The sequence below is a fragment of the Terrapene carolina genome, unplaced genomic scaffold, assembly GCF_002925995.2.
Source record: "Terrapene carolina triunguis isolate 2854851 unplaced genomic scaffold, T_m_triunguis-2.0 Scaffold58, whole genome shotgun sequence".
Classification (NCBI taxonomy): domain Eukaryota; kingdom Metazoa; phylum Chordata; order Testudines; family Emydidae; genus Terrapene; species Terrapene triunguis.
In genome coordinates this window covers 46,092,578-46,112,981 of record NW_020664409.1, presented here as the reverse complement: position 1 = coordinate 46,112,981, position 20,404 = coordinate 46,092,578, and the positions used below count along the sequence as shown (strand labels likewise).

The following is a 20,404-nucleotide window of genomic DNA, read 5'->3' as shown; positions in this document are numbered from 1 at the left end:
TTTCAGGCAGGTTTGTACTCGGCATGGCTAAGCCATACCTCCTTTGCCTCTTCCAGTGCTATCATGGCTACACTGCTATTTATCCTTGTGCTGGCTCGATGAAAGCTAGTACGAGTATGTGTACACAAGCAGCACAATCAACACACCCTATCTTGTAGACATAGCCTGAGGGCACTTCCTAGCAGAATATCCCATAGCCTAGTGGTTAGGGCACTCACCTGAGAGGTTTAGAGCCTAGTTCAAATCCCTTTTCCCCTTCTGGAAGTGGCGGGACTTGAACTGGAGGCCTTCCACATCTTTGGTCAATATACAAACCATTGCGCTAAAGTGATGAGGTGGAAGCAGCTGTTGTTGCGTTGTGTGAACTTGCTTGAGGGGGCAGATCCAGTAAGCATGCTGCGAGGGAGCCTACTGGATCAGGTCCTATACATGGCATAGGTGGCCAAACACCTACCTTCTCCTGGCTGGTGAAATACTCTGAGGCTTAGGTGGGAGATCAGTGTCTGAATGGAGGCTCAGGGGAAGAAATATAGGACCCTAGGGATCTTTAACTGTAAAAGGGAGTTTAGGTGCCTACAGGGTTCAGTAAGAGCACTGTGAATTGCAGTAGAGTTTAAAACTGGGATTTAGGTGCCTAAGTCTGGAGTTTAGGCACCTAAGTACATTTGTGAATCTAGGCCATGGTGACCAGAAAAATCAGACATTGACATTGTTTAATTCATCTCATAAATCACACACAAAAAATGCCCTTAAATATGTAAGTCTTCACACTGAAAAAATGCATTCATCTTAAAATGGACTCTCACCCACCCATCAAAGACAAACAAACAAACCAAAAAAAAAAAAAAAACAACCCCACAAGCAGCAATGCAAAAGAAGCAAGCACATATCCAGACCCATGTAAGTGGAAGGGTCATAAAGTTACAGTATGCTGCAGTGTAACTGGTGGTATACTTTTCACATTAGCTGTTTCTCAGGATTAGCAAATCAATATCAATCTTTTCTCATCCCTTTCTGGGTGTATTTCATCTAGTGCAGGACAGAGCTTAAATTAACATATGTTTACTTGGGATTAAGGATTTTTTATAACCAGACTTTGGTAGCAGTGAAAGAGAACCAGTGCAATGGATTTGTCTGTGCCCTGCTCTCTAGATCCAAGAGCTAAAACTAAACATCCTCTAAACACAGCTGGCTGGAAGTGCAAGTGTATTAGCATTTTACCAGCCTCATTTTTTCTACTTGAAATTAAAATATAGGACAGTGCTGTTTGTTTAATAATGTCCAATTTGTTTTCATTATTGCTGTTTTTAAATCAATGCAGTGCCTACAAATGCTCCATGGCTAAGAAGAGAAAAGCTGAAGAACAGATTTCAGGAGTTCCAGTCAATAAAAGGAAGTCCCTGTTAATGAAACCCCGTCACTACAGTCCCACTGTGGAATGCAGAGAAGAAAATGAGGACAGAACAGAGTTGCAGGAGGACGTCAATGTCCTCGAAACAAATGACACGTCTGCTACAGGTAGCAATGAAGAATGGCTCCAAATTAGTGTAAACTTCCTGCCCTCAAAGAAAAGAGGCCTGTCAAACTGAATGCTTTCAAAAAGAATGTAGAATGATTTGGGCTCAGAGTAGATTTGAGATAATACATTGCAATCTGGATATAAATATGGTAATTCAAAAACAAGGAGCTTGTACAACATCTCCTTCTATGGTTGTTAATGCTGTGTAGGTCACAGAGACCTGCCATCACTGCAGATCAGATAAGGAATGGTGTCTGCTTCTTAATATAGGCTGTCAAAGAATGAGGCTAAACATGTAGTGAAAAACTAACTACTTAGAAAAACACATTTGTAAAGAGAGGATTTTCACTTTAATATATTCAGCATGAGGGTGGGGGCAATCACCTGCTTAACAAAATGTTGACTTTAACATTTAGCAAAGCAATTTTATTCATGTGACTATTATCTGTGTTCTATTTAACCTGATCATTAGACTCTGCACTGTATTTATAATACCCAACCCAAACATGCTCAACAATTTATATAAAGTTCTACCATGCAGGTGCTACAAAATGTGACTGCTGGGGGGAGAATATAAGATATATTTATAATACACATTTTATTTAAATAAATATATATACATTATGTATGTATGTTTTCTGCCTTCACCATTCAACTATATATTCAAAATTAATGGAATACTTTTCAAAATAAATTGGCAGTTATTTTTTCTTTGAGGAGCCTTGCACAAGTTGTTAGCCCAACACTTAAGAAAGTGGTCTCAGATTTCAGTGGAATCAATACTGCATTTGTTAAAAAGAAAATAGTTGTCCATAGGTTATAAAGATCAATATCTAAGGAAAATGGGCAGATAATCTGAAATCTGAAATCATACATAATATGAAAAAGTAATGGTACCTCTATTTAAGAGGAATCTGTCCTCAAGCCCCAGAATTGGGATCCAGATTCTGATGCAGATTCCCAAATTTTAGGGGGCTTTGGATCTAGAGTTATACCCACATCTACGTAGAATAGAATAAACTTCGTTCTTGAAAACCAATACCCTTTACATTTCTGGTACGTATAGCTGTTACAAAACTGGAATGTATACTTATATGTCTATATTGAAAGCCAAATTTATTATCCAGGTAAGAGAACTATGGGTGAAATTCTGGCCCTAATGAAGTCAATGGGAGTTTTGTATTGACTTCATTGGGCCCAGGATTTTATTTTTGGTCAATCTTCTATCAGGGGTCTCTTTTGGAATGCAGATTTGTGGGTACATCTTGCAAGTTCCTGTGGCGGGCTGAAGGGGGGGGGTTACTTTTAAAATATATCTTAAACTAGTAGGGAATTGTGCACTGACTGTCCCATTCTGATGCAATCACTGAGCCAAACTTACTACCGACCCAAGCAAGCACAACTCTGCTGTTTCGCGGCTGTTCTGACCTCCTAGGAGTATTTCCATCTCATAATACCAGCAGTCTCACAAAAAGCTTTAACTGACTTTTTCTGTGCTGATTCAGGCTGTACCCTGTACCTCCATAACTTCAGTGTTTTAATCCTCATAAATGTGCACACTTTCTCCTGTGTCTATCTTCTGTACAACTCCAGGAAAATTCTGAGAGCAGGACAGCATGGTATAGAGTTAGAGTGTTTTAAAATCACTTTTTTGGTATCTTGATACAGTGTTGCCAACTCCCATGATTTTATTGTGAATCTCACAATATTTGGTTTTTGTCTGAAAGGCCCAGCTCCAGGAGTGATGCAATTTCAAGAAATATCAGCATTAATTAATTTCTTAATGTAAGTTTCAAGCCCTTGTGGTTACAGAAAAAAACTTCAACATGTGAACCACAAAGGCTCAAAAAACAGAAGGCAATTAAAAAAACCCAAATCCACATTTTTAAAATCTCATAATTTTTAAACCAATCTCATGATTTTGGGGGGGCCTGAGTCATTATTTTTTAATCTTGTTGTTGGTAATATGGTTAGTACAATCTTTTACCCAGTAAATTAATGAAAGGCATGTATCAAGCATACTTGTTCATAAAAAAATTAGAGCCATTTGTATCAAAATGGCCTGGTGATGGGAGTATGTGTAATTCCAAGCAGAGCAGAGAGATAAGCTATTAAATCATAGACACTTATTTGTCAGAGGTTCATTACAGAACCACAAGGAATCACAATCATCATTACTAGATGCCATGTTTTGAAAATATAGCAAACTTTTTCATTCAGATGACTTCAAAATCTATAGTGAGAGATGAGCTGGTTTAAAAGTTGCACCGAGCTTTGCAGACATTTAAAAAAAATACCCAAAACACACAACTATCTGCACATAGTGCATGAGGCCACCTCTCCCCATATGAGTCCAATTTTCTGAAGAAGAATAAGAATTAATAAATATTTTCTTTTAACATATAACAAACAGTTGAACCAAACAATTATGTAAACTGGAAATGACCCAAAATGCTAACAGTTTGGCAGCAGCAAAGTGAAATGCATTGTGGTGCACATGTGCATTTTTGTCCCTCTTTTCCCCTCCACAATAATCTGCACTTAATAGGAATATTTTAAACTATGTAGCTAAGCAACAGAGGTAATTGTTGCTTTCTAGAGCTTTTGTTAGGCACTCTAACACAGCCCAAATATGCATAATTAGGTATAATGTCTATAAATCATTATTGTACACATGTGGGTAGTTAAGTGGATTGAGAGAATAGTTCAATGAATTGGACATATTCACTGAAAATGCTTTTTATTTGTTTTCTGTCGTTCATAATACTTTAAAATTATCATAACCCTTTACACTTTCTCTTAATAGCTCGCTGTGTTATTGAGAGAAACTTCATTTGCATTTTAGACTATGTTTAATTTATTATTTAAACCTGGAGTTCCTCTGATTCAGGAGACGATGGGTCCATCTTATCAAATATTATATGCTTATTTATCCATCCTTCTTTCTAGGAAGTAAAATGTTAAATTTTTCAGTTAATGTTGAATAGATCCCAACAAAAGAATGCACCCTATAATCAGCATTATTGAAGGGGCTAGTGTTGTGACTAAATTCTTCCCTTCGTCCAAAAATGCTTTTAGTTACTATGGCAATATTTACTTGATCCTGGCAAACCAGTGTTGATTTTAGAGAGATAATTACCAGAAAGAAAGATGATGGAGATGTATTTTTGAGTGTCCTTGTTAGAGCAAATGTTTTTATAAAAAATTAAATGAGATACAAAAGGCATATTGTCTTCCAACATTGACACCCTTACCTACACGCAGCCTTTACTACCTGCTGGCTGCTGCTTTTCGTCCCAAGAAAGATGTTTATTAACACAGGGTGTATTTCAATGGTGTCTTTAGCAGTCCTTTAAGAGTCTATTCATAAGAACCATTTCTGTTTGCTTGTGCATGACCTAATGTATCATTTAGTGTGGCAACTGTAATGGTGACCCAGAGCTTGCCCTTTGTAAACTATAGAGTCTTTTCAGTCAAGGTCTTTCATGCAATCTGAAGTGATTTGAAAAGTAATTGGGGACCCATTCTGAGAAATATTTGGGCATGTTAGACATGGAGGAGAGTGAAAATAGATCAAAGGAATGTTATATATTCAACAAAGAAAAATGCGAAAACATTCTATTTTCAAAGGGCTCTGCAGCCACACTACACAGATTTAATCTTAGAAGGGTTTGTGATGGTTATATACTAGCAGTAATTTCAGATATTATCTTGGTAAAAGAGGGTGTTATTTCTTAAGGATTTTCAGAGTATCCTTGAGTAAATAAACAGCGATGGTTAAATAAGTCTCTTCCCATTTAAGATTGAAACCAGGTTAGATCAAGATTAAGTTTCTCTATAGAAAGCATTCATTTTTCTCTTGCTTTTTTTCCTTATAGAAGAAAATACTACAAAATCACCTGATGAAACCTCTCATTCAGGTGGGCAAGAAAACTCCAGTCAAACGAAGGACAACTACACCCGCTACCAGGACCTCGTGGTCAAATCTTTAATGAACATAGGAAAACTAGCAAAAGATGCACCAGTTCAAATGGTGACTGAGAACCTAAATGACAGTGGCATCCAGTCCTTAAAGACAGAAAGTGATGATGTTGATGAATGTTACACAATTAACTCATCGGAAGGAAAAGAAAAGATTTGTGTTTCCGACCCACAATACTGTTCATCTGAAGACAATGAAAGTAGCTCTGAAATTTTGGACAATGAATGGGACAGTTCCTCGAACTTCTCAGAAGACACTAGCATAAAGCCCCATGTAACTCAGAGATATATTGCAGGATGTAACCGACAAGACATTCTGAAAGTTCCAGAAATTAAGACTGAAGAAGCAGAATTTCGCCCCTGTGAAACAGTTTGTGACTCAGAAACAGAGCTAAGAGAATTGCAGGAATCTCATGTTGATCCTTTTGACAAGAGAATTCAGAATCCATTCCCTGAAAGCGAGGAAGATGATGAGTGCCTATCAGAAACTACAGACGTGTCAGTTGACCTGGACAAAACAAAAGGGAATTTGAGTTTGCTAGAACAAGCGATAGCTCTGCAGGCAGAGCAAGGTCATGTGTTTCACAGCACCTACAAAGAATTGGACAGGTTTCTTTTGGAGCATTTAGCTGGGGAAAGGAGACAAACCAAAGTTATTGACATTGGTGGGAGACAAATCTATAATAACAAACGTAAGAAATATTTTTGATTACTCATATTGGCTCAAACATTTATTCTACAGCTGGTAAACAATTTTGAACTGGATGTTACGTCAAAAGTAAAGATTCTGGAACAAGCCATATTCTTCAGCCTCATTCACCACCAGAAAAATTGCCATCTAAATTCCAAAATTTTTATTGTTTCTGATGATTTGTGGTAATCTATGAAAGAGAGAACACATTTCCATTTTCAGATACCAAGTCAGGCTTGTAATGCCGGAGATTAAAAAGATCTTGTATTGATTGGCAAACTGGGCACATTTGATATGGAATTCATGGATTGAGAATAACTATGGAACATCAAAAGATATCACTTTACACTCACTTTAATCTTTCCCAGGAATTCTCTTTTATAAATACAAAGTAAAGCAGTAGTCACCCTATAAAAGTTGCCATTTTTGCCTTTGATAAACAAATATGATTCCTTTGAAATATGCAGTATTCCCTAGAGTACGTCTCAATATTTACTGCAAATGCTGAAGTAAGTTATTTACTGGTTATCTAAGGCATTTAGAATCTAAGATAACTGGCAATTTTTTAAGGGTTACCACTGTATAATCCCTCTTGTACTGCTTAACTAGAGTATGCATTTACCTGCTTCTTCTGTGGAAAGTCACATACAGCTTACCAATGAAAATGCCCTTAGCACTGTACATACATGCTAGTCAACCTCCTTCCTAAGTTTCATATACTTATCCTTACCCTCATTTGCTCAAATAACCATAATCAATTCAGACCAGATTCTGATCCTTTTACTCATGTGGAATACTCACCCTTACTCCAGGAATGGTCACATTGGACTCAATGGGACTACTTGCAGAGTAGCGTACTGCACAATGTGGGTAAGAATGGCAAAATCTGGTCCTTCCTGATTATTCTCAAGCAAGCACTTAGTTTGCAGTTTGGTTCAGAGATAACCTTCATAGGAAAAGTAACTTGAGCTTCCCTCACTCTACTTCTCCATGTGCTCCATATGCTCTGACAGCTTTTTCTTACAGAACTGTACTAGGTCTGGAATTTTTTCATTTACAAAATCCAACTATGGCCAGTATTTCTTATACCAATTGTGTTGGGAATTCCACATCCTTCTCAGTTTTTTCTTTTTTTTCTTTTTTCTTTGTGGCTCCTATGCCAGTTAAATGTACTTGTTACCTTATACTGATCCTACTCTTTTCACTTAATTTTTTACACTACGTGCACTTAGATTTCAGATTAATGGAAGATTAAAATAAATGATTTTTTTGTTTTAGGTCCACTTGTTGTTCTCTGTTAGTGCTGTAAACAATTTCCTACAGTGACTTCTTACTTCTGATTTGCTGTGACTCTAACAGGCACTGTGGTTCCCTGTTGATGTTCATTCTGTTTTCTTTCCTCCACGTTTTTCTTATCTAAAGGCTTGCCAGAAAGTTTAACCCTGCAGCTGCTTCTGGTTCTACATCGTAGCCTAGCAAAATATCCTACTAGGTGGCTTTAACCTGTCTTTGACTACAGCTGTTTATCTCCCCTCAACTCCATGTTGTTGGCAGTGAATCACAGATTGATCTGAAACCATCCTCAGCAATTTATTCGTCCACTTGCTGTCTGTCTCCTCTCACAAGAGAATTTCTGGATCAGAATTACTTCCCTTCTCATCCTTTTAGATTCTGCATTCAAAATCAAAATAAACATTTTCTAATCGGTACTTCCTGCACACTGCTAGTACCTTGCAATTGGAAGTTGAAAAATGCACTATAGAGCCCAGCTTCTGCCTCATTGTACGTTGGTAGTTATAAGGGTGGGCTGAGATAGTGCCCTGTGAACAGGGCCAGCTCCAGGCACCAGGCACCCAAGCTGGTGCTTGGGGCGGCACCTGGAGGGGGGCGGCGCGGCGCTCTGGCCGCCGGGGGGAGAGCCGAGCCCCAGCCGGGGCTCGCCGCCCTGCCCCCGGCGCTCTGGCCGCCGGGGGGGAGATCTGAGCCCCCGCCGGTCTCGCCACCCTGCCCCCGGCGCTCTGGCCGCCGGGGGGAGAGCCGAGCCCCCGCCGGGGCTCACCGCCCTCCTCCCAGGGCTCCGGCCGCCCTCCCCTCCGGCACCCTCCCCCCGGCTCGGGGCGGCCGGAGGCTTTTTTGCCTGGGGCAGCAAAAAAGCCAGAGCCGGCCCTGCCTGTGAAAGGGTATCAGTTATTCCATGTTTGCACTCTCATTGTGGGCTGATCTGCAGAGCAGTGCTGCCATGTGTACCAGAGGGAGCTGCCTGCCTAGCCTCTCAGATGTAAAGTGGCATGTATTCAGTTTCTTAACAAAGGACCAACAACCTAGAGATCTGTGATATTTAAGGAACTGCTCCTGGTTGCAATGCTTTTTGTTTGTTTGTTTCATCCCTCAGCTTTTATATGGTGATCCCAGTTTCCCAGAACCTGGCATTAACAGTATAAAAGATTGTTTCTGTTTCAATATTTATTCCTTTTTAGATCTTTCTGTTGGTTGCTGTTGCCAATTTCTGGCTTAATGGATGTGGCTTGTGTCCTGCTTGAGGCTCTGAATGGAATAAGTGACATCACAATCCCTAAGCCGCATACGTTTAGCACACAATGGCATAGTGGGAGGTGAAAGTCATTGTTTAAAAGAGACAATGTGAGAATCAAAAGAGATGCTTAGATTGTGTAGTTACTCTAAGTCTAAGTTAAAGCCTTGGGAGGAAATTGCATCTGAAATATAGAAAAGTTATTTCACACTTCTAAGACCACTCAGCTGAGTGCAGGCAGGAAACCATAACTGGACAAAATCCTTATTTGATTTCTCTACAGATTCACCCAGGCCTGAAAAAAGAGAAACCAAATGTCCCATCCCAGGATGTGATGGCACAGGGCATGTGACTGGGCTGTACCCGCATCACCGCAGTCTCTCAGGCTGTCCGCATAAAGTCAGAGTGCCACTAGAAAGTGAGTATCATCCTACAGTACAGAGAGCAACTGAACCAGGCCTAAGTCTCTAAGTCATGTGAGTTCATACTGGACACTCAGTGTAAACACTCAGAGCTGGATTGTAGCTAGCTCTGTGCAGATGCACAAGGCAGGAGATGGTTTGATGAGCTTTTGCCACTCTGGTGCTCCTGTGCAGAGTAGAGTCGCAATCCCAGTCCTTACACTTGTGGTGCTCAAGGCCTGGTTAAAACTAGCACCTGTAGTGGCACGAACCTCCCTGAAGGGGCTGGAGAGGAACAACAAGGTCATACCCACACACACTGGCCAGTATAGCTGGGCTGTCACATAGCCCTGTCTGAGTGTGCTGTTTTCCCATTTCAAATAACTGGAGGCTCAATCGTGTGCATTCAGCTATGTGACTGGTATGTCCCTCTCCCACTGAGACCAAGCGGGTCACCTCCACCTGCCAAGAAGAGGGAATCCGGCAGTTGCTTCATAGCATGCCTCTCTCCTATGACTGTATTATGCTAACCTATGTGTGGCCAGCCCAGCCTGAATTCCCCATTCATTTCTTGCTGTGCCAGTCTGATTACATTAGTTTGTGCTGGGTATGTCGTCTTCTGACATGATGCAGTGAAATGATATATAATAAGCCAAAATGGAATGTGAAACTATTCCTTTGAACAACTTAGTCAGTCTGACTGGTTTTCTTTTCTTTTTTTTTTTTTTTTGTAGTGGCATTCGTAACAACAAATTAAAGGGATACTTGCACTTTACCAGTGTCCTCTTCTTAATTGTAGCTTTCTTTTTTAAAATCTGTATTTATGGAAACATCGCTTGAGCTAACCAGGCTGCTGCAGTTGGAAGGCCTCAACAACATTAACTTTTTTAAAAAGCAAGTCTTTGTTAATTATCACACTTCCAATCAGCTCAGTACTGTTCTGCTGGGTGCAAAATGATTATCTGTAATCAAAATTTGCTTACTAACAGAACAACCCAGTTGATTAACAATCAGACAATCTTTTGAGGCAGTGTACACCTAAAAGGATAGCGTAGAGCTGACAGCATGAAGGGAGATGTACAAAGCTATAGAATTATGTTTTACTTCACGTTTGATAAATACAGATCCAAAACAGCTACTCTGGTTGGGGAGCCGAGAAATGTACATACAACGGGTCCTATTCACTACTGATGTAATTGTCACTACAATGGCTTCCAATGGCACAAATGCTGTCAGAGATCCCTGAATATGCAAATTATAGCTTGGGGATAGGGTCCACTGGCATAAGGTGGATTTACATACATACCGAGCAGAAGAGAGTAAGGGATGCAAACTAAAGTGGGTGGAGCTAGAGCCAAAAGGGGTGTGTCCAGGACAGATGGATTTTGCACTCATGTATCATCTTCTTACTCCAGCATAAGGAGTGAAAAGTGCTGACGTCATTTAAAGCTTGCCCGCCCACTGATTTAAACCAGGCAGGGGCCATCGGATGACACAACATGAGACTATAGCATAGGCCTCTCAGCACCATCTTTTCTGAATTTGTAAGTTTCATTTGAGCTAGAGGGTACAAAATCAGAAGACAAGCTTTTGTGCATCACACTTGAGAATTTTTTATGTTGCTAGAAGAAAATGTTCCTTAGAGAGAAAGAGAGAGAAAGAGAGATTACTATATGTATGTTGCTACCCTTTACTCTTTCTTTGTGTTTAGTTCTTGCCATGCATGAAAATGTTTTGAAGTGCCCCACTCCAGGATGTACTGGAAGAGGACATGTCAACAGCAATCGCAACACACACAGAAGGTAATCCAGATCAGTTAGCATCCATTCAAATTAATATGTAGCTGGGAGGAAATTGCCACATATATTTGGAATTCAGGAATATGAACAATATAATGTACTGCAAACACTGATTGACTGATAGCTAACATTATTTATAATCAAGTAATTAATCTACACAATTGTGTTAAATATTAAATTTCAGTATAGTATCAAAAATATTATCTCCAGTACCAGGTATGACAGAATCCATGATTCCTAATTCAGAGATAAGATTTCAAACTACAGTAATGAAACAAAATATATGTGAAACTTAATCATGTAAATGAAATACTATTAAATAAATAGATGTGCACCCCAACCAAAATCAGAGCCCCATTGTCCTACATGCTGTATGCATACATAGTGCATTCTGGTTATTTTTATTGTTATATTGCAGTTGCCTGGAGAAGCCAAAATCATGGATCAGGGCCTGATTGTGCTAGTCATGGTACATAAGAGTAAAACAAAGACAGTTTATGACAAGTTGCGACAGGTGGATGGTTGCAATAAGGGGATGGAGTCGGGGACAGGAAATGGAAATGTTTCTAGTCATTTTCTTGTTTGAAAACCCCGGTCACATTTACAGTCCCTTTGAGACCAACTATATTATAAATCAGTACTGCTAATTATAAATGGATAGGAACTGAGGCAAACTGGAAATCAGCAGCAAAGAGAAAACATAACTTGAGACAGGATATGTACCTATTTCACAATCATATGCCAGATTTTTTTAATTTTTTTTCTGCCAAAGTCCGCCTTCCTATCAATCTGTAATAGGGTTTATTCAATAGTTCACCTGACATTGAGGGCAAAATAGACCTTTTTTAAAAAAAATTAAATAGAGATTTGCCTGGCCCAGAACCTCTGATCTGAACAGCCTAAAACTTTCAGCCTGGTTCAACTTCCAAACATTTCACCCAAGAAGCATACAAATTTCACATCTGACCCATCTCTGCATAATGGGATGGACCCCAAATCTGGATCCAAACAGCCAAATTTGGATCTGAAATAGCAGCTGCTACTTCTACTGTGTGTGGGTGGGGGAGAGGGGGTGATAGGTGGAGTTGGGCCTATTGGACCCTGGTAGTCACAGATTCTTTGACATGCTTCAAACTCCACATACTCAGTGCAGGCTTGTTTAGCACCAATGAGGAGGCCACCCAATGCAGCTGCTCCACCCATGGCCTTCCTACATGCAGTGACACTCTGAGATAACAGTGGCATGAAAGGCTTGCATGAGCCTTGAGAACCCCAATGAATTTCACCCTCCAGCGTTCTTTGCTTTTTGGCTTAAATTGGTGTGTATTTTTTTTTCTGTGCATTGTTAAACAGCTGCCACATTTCATCCCAGCGGTGGCTACAACTCAGTGGTAGGAGAAGCCATCTGTAATTTATGAAATCCTCTAAGGTCCTTTAGGACTGAAAGATAAGTTCATATTCTGGTAACTCAAATCATGCCACTCTTTTTTTAAACAGTCTTTCTGGCTGTCCAATTGCTGCAGCTGAAAAATTGGCAATGTCCCAGGAAAAAAATCAGCATGATTCTCCTAAAACTGGACAGTGCCACGCTCAGGTTCACAGGTAGGAGTCTCACATAACATGTCTCACACAGGTATTTCTGTCCAAATGCTGTGCTTTATTTTGTAAGGGATTTAGTTCCTTACAGCTTTTAACTCTGAGCTACTGAGGGAGCCTAGTTCATTGTAGCAGGCTGACCCTATACAAAAATGTGGGTAGCAAAACTGATTATGACTTGTGATAACCAAAGGACACTCAGCGGGTCCCTGTGTGTTCAACTAACATTAAATGACTACATGCATGTCCTTGAAAGATGAGTAAAAAAAATCTAAAAAATATTATTTCAACACAAAACCATTATTTCAGGGGTGGTTCTGGAGTGCCTTCCTAGTGTTAACCAGCCTCCTATTTTGATTAGACTGGAGTTACTTGTTAAGAAGCTTTCCCAAATTGTCCCTCTGCTGCAATGCTTTGGCTCCTGAGGATTGGTTAAAGATCTTGTTGCTTCGTGAGCTCATCCCAGTTTTTGCAGCATGGGATTCCATGCTGATTTATATTGAGATCCTTTGCAAAGGAAACCCTTGGCAATCACAGCAGCATCTAACTATTGTAAGTGTAGTAGTATTTAAGTGGGCTAAGCACTCTCATTGCTCTATTTCTCTGCTATAACAGATTTCTGATTGACCCATCCAGTTACTTTACTGTAATGCAGTTACTCAGTTTAATTTATGTTTTATACTACAGTAGCAAAAAAGTGCTTTAAAAAATCCTAACCAAAAAAATCTCTCATTGAGGTTGTATTTGGTCTGAGAGTCCTATTGATCCTGTAGACTTGCATAAATTGCACATCATTGGCATCAGCACCATCATGGCCTATTATATTCAGGCCTATTTGGGGGCACTTTAATTTGTGGATTATTGACATGATTGGCTATAATGGCTCCTTCTGAGCCATTACAGAATATTGTGTCAATGTGTCTGCCAACTGCACGTGCCTTAACTCTACGTATGAAAAGTCCTTAGGAAATTATTGAAGACAAGTAGTTACTGCACAGTAGCTAAATGGAATAACACATTGTTAATTATTCTTTCCTCACAAATAGCAGAAGCAATTATTTTGGACCATGCTCTATCATATTTATTTGCCCAGAAAGCCCACCTCTAGAATGATGGTAGTGATCCACAGCTCTACAAGCCCCCGCTGACTCATGTGCAAAAGACCAAGCATGATCTCGTCCTTTTTTAAAGAAAGGAAACACCATCCTACGGTAGTGAATCTATAAACAGAACAGTAATTCTGTTAGTAAGTTACAGGATTGCTAGACCACTAGATCAGCCACAAAATACATTTTTGTAACTGACGTGTACACCCTAAAATAGGCTTCTATAAAGGCAATGCTTATGATCCTTACTTATATCCATTTTGGCAGGTGCCATCCCACTATATCCTGTCTTTCAATGCAAGGTACTGAAAAAGATGTTCTTATTGTTTGTCCTTTCTGTTTTTCTCACTCTCCCTCTGGCAGTCTCTGCAGGACAAATTTAGCAAAGCAGCTCGAGTTATCTCAGTACAATTACCGAACTGCACAGCCAGCCACCTCTCCCAGAGCCACCCTGACAAAAGAGCAAGAGAAGTTTGGGAAAGTACCATTTGACTATGCCAGCTTTGATGCACAAGTCTTTGGCAAACGCACAATGGCACCAGCAGTGCAAGGCCAAAAACCCCCACCGTTCCTTGAATGTAAGCTTGAAACCCCCATCGTACTTGAAAGAAAAATAATATTTATCTGAGAGTTTTCTTGTTTCAGGAAATAATGCACACTAGCAAATGTCTTTAACCCATTATGATCAGTATACCTGAAAATCTGCTGGAGTGACTACAACATCTTATTTGTTAATTAAGCTTTTAAAAGCAATTCCGTGGTAAAAAAGAAAATACTTGACTTGTCGCTTTCCTGTTGGGCCAGATTGTGATACCCATATTCATGTGGTACTATTCCACCATGAGTAGTCCCATTTAAGTTAGAGATCAGATCGTGAACTGGCATAAATTGGCATAGCTCCATTGACATCCATAAAGCTACGCCAGTTTGCAGCAGCTGAGGATGTGTCCAAAGGGACTATTTGTGCAATATGCTACTACTCAGTGTGAGTAAGGTATCACAATTTAGCACACTGTTATGAGTAATTACATGTATAGATCCTTTTCATTGTAGGATCCACACAGATAACTGCAGTAAGTTTTTACTCTGTTGCATCAACCCTTAATAACACCACTATTGTTACAGCTATTTTAATGTGTGCACAAAATCTTGGCAAAAAATGCCATTGCTCTGAGGGCAATGGAAGAATCCTAAGGGGGTTTCTTTCATCTCAGAGCTGGGTTCAAAGGAATGTGGATCCAAAACAATGGCCATGAAAGTATTTCTTAATTTTTGTTTTGTTTGCTATCATTAAAATATAACCAAAGAAAGTGAAGATGGAAAAAAAATAACCTAATGTTACACAGCTCACATAATCCAAAAAAACAAAGGACAGGCATAGTTAAGGTGAACAGAAAAGCAGCAATTAAAAAATAATAATAAAGAAGACCCTGTTTTTAGCTCTCAAATTATTAATAGCTTATATATATATTTAGGTATGGCACAATTTGATTTTATTTTTTATGTTGACAGACAATATTGATATTTGTTTTAAAATATTTTTTTTCAATTTTTATTGATATACATTTTCACAGTGGCAGGAAATTATGTGGGAGTCGGACAATAGGGGAGGTCAGACAAAAATTGTTTAGTGACAGTAGATGTTGAGATTCAAAATTTTCAAGCTTTATAACTGTTAAAACACAAACTGTCAACACCACATGCCAAAATATACAAAGTAAATATCCTTAAATCAAATTCTAATAAGTTCTCAAGGAGCATTTTTCTTACTTTGCCTATCTGTAAATTTCAATTATTATCAATGGAAATATTTTTTCATCATTTTGTGTCTGTACGATGTTTATTGACAAAAATCTAATCCTGCCAAGCCTATTTATATTGGAGTATCTGAAGGCCACATTTACAAATGTAGAAACCTAAGTTGGGCCTGTAAAAGAGGCATGCTCAAACACAAACAGATTTGTGTGTTACTGGGCACTTGCATGAACAATTTCTAATTTTGTGCACAGAAGTGGACATGCTCCTTTAGTTATTTGTTTGCACATGCACAAGTCTATTTAACAGTTGCATTTGAAGTGCTTATATTTGAAATGTTTGCATATATATGCAAATAAATTCATTATACAATTTCAAAAGAACATCATATAATTAATTGAATTTTCTAACATCATGCTTGTGAAGATTGCACAATACACAACTGTTACTACAATGCAAAGACAAAAGTGTAAGAGTGCATGAATATAGTAGACATGGGGACGTATGAAGGGTTGGAATAATAAAGCAATTGTGTAGAGTTTTGTTCAGCAGCCTAAGCAAATAAGAATCTAGAAATTCATTAGTACTCTTTGGATTTTGCACATATGAATTTGACCTGCTGACACATGACACATGCTCATTTAGTAACATGGTTTTTTTGGTGGTATCTTTGAAGTGGATAATGGAAGAAGCACTTTAAATCAAACTCTAGTTTAAGTAGGTTCGGTGACTCAGATCAGTTGAACTAACTGATAAAAAGCATAGACTTATAGTATGATTTTCCAGACACTCCGGCTTTACAGTAATTTGCACTGGTATAAGGGAGAGCAGAATTGGGCTGTCAGTCTCAGTTCTCACTAGATGGATCCAATATTTAGAAACATTCAAGCACGGAGCTCAATTGTAGTCAGTGTACAAAAGAAATATTGTTTTGGGGATGATATGACTTTTGGGTCTGACCTATAACTTTTAATCAAAGCATCCCAAAATTTTAGGGAAGTTTGGATCTTGACCTAAACTTTTTATGTAGCCCTCAAATGTATAATTGGTGAAAAACCTAGATCCAAAGGGAATTTAATCTTGGGGATTGATAGCTGGATCCCAACTTCTGTAGTTCAATCCACAGCTACATAACAAACACATGGTTATGTGCAGCAATGTTCTTATGTTCATGATGCTGATAAAGAATTATGATTTTGCTTATTTCTTCTTTTTTGCTTAGGTTCTAGATATGTATTTGTTTAAAATACAGCTGAATATTGTTTCCTCTTTTACACATCGTTGTAAAGCACTTTAAGAGCTACAGATGAAAGGATGCATTGTTATTGTTTGTGAAGACCTGAATTTATGGTTCTAGGTTTCCCCTATCACAGTCAGAGCAACCTATAACACAGAGCAAAGAAGGGCACCTCCTGGCTCTCCTTTAGAGTCTATGTTAGTGATAGGGGAGAAATATAGAACCATGTATTCCATTTTTGACATGTAAAATAGCTTTTCTATTCACCTGTAAGGCAATCTCTTCATTCTTAATTGACCTCGTTGTGTCTGGTAGCTACATAATATTCCAGAAGATCCCAGCTATAAGAGGAACAACAAGATAAATTAAGTACCACCTTAACTCTGAATGTTCTTTGGTTGTATTTTTTAAGTCTAACATTTAAATATTGGGATTTTCGTTAACATGATACTGCACATGTCCCCAAGGGGTAATGTTTGTATTCCATTTCCCCAGCCTCTCCAAGAGGCAAATCTTGTTCACCTTGCATGGTGTCAAGTATCGGGGGTAGCCGTGTTAGTCTGTATCTACAAAAACAACAAGGAGTCTGGTGGCACCTTAAAGACTAACAGATTTATTTGGGATGCATCCGAAGAAGTGAGGTTTTTACCCACAAAATCTTATGCCCAAATAAATCTGTTAATTTTTAAGGTGCCACCAGACTCCTTGTTGTTCTTGTTCACCTTACTCATCCAAGTAATCCCATTTGAATAATGGGGCTGCTCACAGAAGTAAGGCAAGCAGGCTATAGCCTTAATGTTGTTTTACCTAAGTCTTCACACTTCCATCTTATTTTGACACAATGGTGCTCTAAGAATGAAAATCCCTTATGAATTTGATTATTTTCCCCAATATGTTTGTTAAGTAAGTTGCAAGAGCAATGCTGGGGTCAAATCTTGAGATCCCTGCTCATTTTTACTCAGTCTTTGCTCAGGAGTGAGTAAAACCTGAGTAAGAACCACAGAGTTTATCCCTTCGAATTTTTATGGTAAAAATGTAAATACCAAAGGTATTCTTGTGACAAAAATCAAATAATTTGATCCCTGAGCCTATTTTTTTTAGAGCAATCCCGAGTAACCAATAGAAAATGGTTTTTAATGTATTCTTCACATAACTTAACGTATGAAATTATAACCTGAAAAATGAATCTGTTTAATGGGGGAAACCACATACATGTAATTGCTAATCAAATCTCTCTTCAACAGCAAAGCATTTTTCACATCCAGTGAAATTTTCTAATCGACTGCCTAGTGCTAGCGCCCACACACAGAGCCCTTGTCATGCCAACTCTTATAGCTACGGTCAATGTAGTGAAGACACCCACATAGCAGCAGCTGCTGCTATCCTGAACCTTTCCACCCGCTGCAGGGAAGCAGCAGAGATCCTCTCCAGCAAACCGCAGAGTCTGGCTGCCAAGGTAGGGTAGTCCAAGAACCTGGAGGGTGTGCTAGCTACTGAAATGTGTGCATAAACTGTCTTTCATGGTAGTGACTGCATTAAATCTCAAAAAGGAGGCTTCTGTTTGCATGCTCTTTTGAAGACAGACAGAAAAAAATAGTAATATACTGACTGCTTCTGAAAACAAAATTTGCAGGAATTAGGTTTTGATTATCTTCATAACTGGATCCAAAGTACATGGAAGGGTGGAGGGAGGAGGAAACATCAAATCAAATAATTTTTTGGTAGGTAATGGAGCTGGGTCTGTTAATGAAGGATTTTTCCTTATCTTGAAACCTGTGGTAAGCAACCATTCAAATGATTGATAAAAATCAGCTGATTAACAGAGGTTTTATAAGAAAGGTGGAGCAGCAGCATATTCATTACGTCTGCTTATGATCTTTCTTACAGCAGTTGTAGAGTAACTCTACTGACTTCAGTGGAGTTAATTCTGATTTTTACTGGTGGAAGTGAGAGGAAAGCCAAACCCTTTGTGTTTGGAGATACTTCGGACAAGTCTCTTTAAGACTGAAGGCCACCTAATAAGAGTAGCTCCTTGTGTGGGTTTCATTGGAGTCATGTTTTCAGTTTGGTCTGAGATGTCTCACTGTTCTTTGTGATTCACAGGTGTCACCATTATGATTTAGTAGCCTTATTTTATGTGACATTACATAGAACCACATTGCTGATGCAACTAGTCAAGATACATTTCTGTGACCTCCTTCGTGGGAATAGGAGAAGCATTTTTGTTTATTATTTGTATTGCAGCCCCATTGTGCTAGAAATTGTACAAATACATATCCTTGCCCTAAAGAGAAGATGAATGGTTATAGTTAAACAATCTGGCCAGGAGGAAACTGTTGGTGTAAGACAAGACATGTACTAAAATAATACATAAAATATTATATTTATACGTGATGTGGGCCTTCAGGATCTATCTATCTATCTATCTATCTATCTAATTCTAATATGTCCATCACTGTCCTATTTAGGCACCAGGCTCAATCTGGCTGGAAGGAGTTTCCACATCTGTTGGCCTACAATGTTCATTGGATCGCCTGCTCTCCACAATCACATAGGCGATTTGGTATTCTTTGTGTGAAATCCCTTCTTTCCAGTAGCTGGTGTAACACCTCCTTAGGTGTTCTGAGCTCTGCGCTCCTGCGAAGTGGAATCTCCTATTTTGCTGAGTCTGATTTCCATTTGTCACAGCCAGGGTACTGAAATTGATGTTGGGGGACTCCACTAAGCAGACATTCTAATGTGGGGCCATGTTCATACCCACCCAGCTAGACGTCAGTCAGCCCAGAGAAATATTTACCAGGAGCCCAGAGGAAAGAGTGGATTCTTTCCTAGTTGACAGATCCATTTCTGACGTTAGCCACAGAGAGCTTCTTACGCCAGACTTCAGTAGAGGTTTCCTGTCGTGTTGAGAGGGAGGTTGATGCCAATGGTTGAATTAAATTGCTGCCCCAGCCTTTGGCTGAACTCAGTAACAGACCTTTCTTGCCAGCAAAGAGCAATAAAGGGACCATGCAAACCCAAAGATTTTCTATTCTACACCTGCTTCATGTTTGCCAAATCATGGTAGGTTTGAGTGGGATTGAACATAATAGTACAACACTCAGAGACACTTGGGGCACACAGTTTATTCCTTTCTCAGCCCCAGGACTAGCAGCCTAAAAGAAAATCATCTGCATACCTTGTCATCTGCCTACCTCCACTTTTGCCAGACTTTCAATAGGACACAGTGACAGCCCAGTACTACAAAACATGTGACAGAAGAATCAGAATTAGCTTCTTGCCAGAACAGAGGCAAGTAAGCTTCAAACTGAGTCAGTGGCCAAAACCACACACAACGCTTTTTTATATGGTTTTAGCGATTTATTACTTTTAGCAAATCGGGCTCTTAGAGGAAAATATGGAAATAGATTCTCTAGGAAACTGTATCTCCAATAAGGGGAACTATCTTTATTTTAATATGCCGCAACTCAAGTGATTTTTAAAAAATACCTACAACTATTTTTAAATGTTCCTGAATTTTTGTGACGGACATCTGCTACGGGAACATTTAACTATTTGCACATCTTATGTATTTTTCAAATTGTCTAATAGATCCTAAGGATTCTAGCTACTGTATATTGCATTTGTGCACAAATAATACAATAACAGCAATAGATTCATTTGACACAACTGTTAATTATTTCCTTTATTTGTTCTCAGCAATACACATAGGTGCCACACCTGAAAATTTTTGTGTGAGGGGCTTAATTTGGGACTGTGTAAATCCAGATCCCTGGGCTCTGCTCCTAC

The 20,404-nt window shown here is 39.1% G+C and overlaps 1 protein-coding gene across 4 annotated transcripts in view; it reads left to right on the top strand.

The window, feature by feature from the left end:
* The first annotated feature begins 1,328 nt into the window (after positions 1 to 1,328).
* Positions 1,329 to 20,404, top strand: part of ST18 (ST18 C2H2C-type zinc finger transcription factor) — a 55,532-nt gene continuing 36,456 nt past the window's right edge. For 2 of the 4 annotated variants that reach the window (XM_024206179.1, XM_024206177.1), the window contains exons 1-7: positions 1,329 to 1,518; positions 5,398 to 6,192; positions 9,005 to 9,139; positions 10,834 to 10,924; positions 12,419 to 12,523; positions 13,996 to 14,201; positions 17,860 to 18,071. In XM_024206179.1, coding sequence (XP_024061947.1) covers positions 1,338 to 1,518; positions 5,398 to 6,192; positions 9,005 to 9,139; positions 10,834 to 10,924; positions 12,419 to 12,523; positions 13,996 to 14,201; positions 17,860 to 18,071 — 1,725 coding nt within the window. In that variant the 5' untranslated portion in view covers positions 1,329 to 1,337. The remainder of the gene's footprint in view (positions 1,519 to 5,397; positions 6,193 to 9,004; positions 9,140 to 10,833; positions 10,925 to 12,418; positions 12,524 to 13,995; positions 14,202 to 17,859; positions 18,072 to 20,404) is intronic. The other 2 variants (XM_024206178.1, XM_024206180.1) reach the window with 2 other exon arrangements.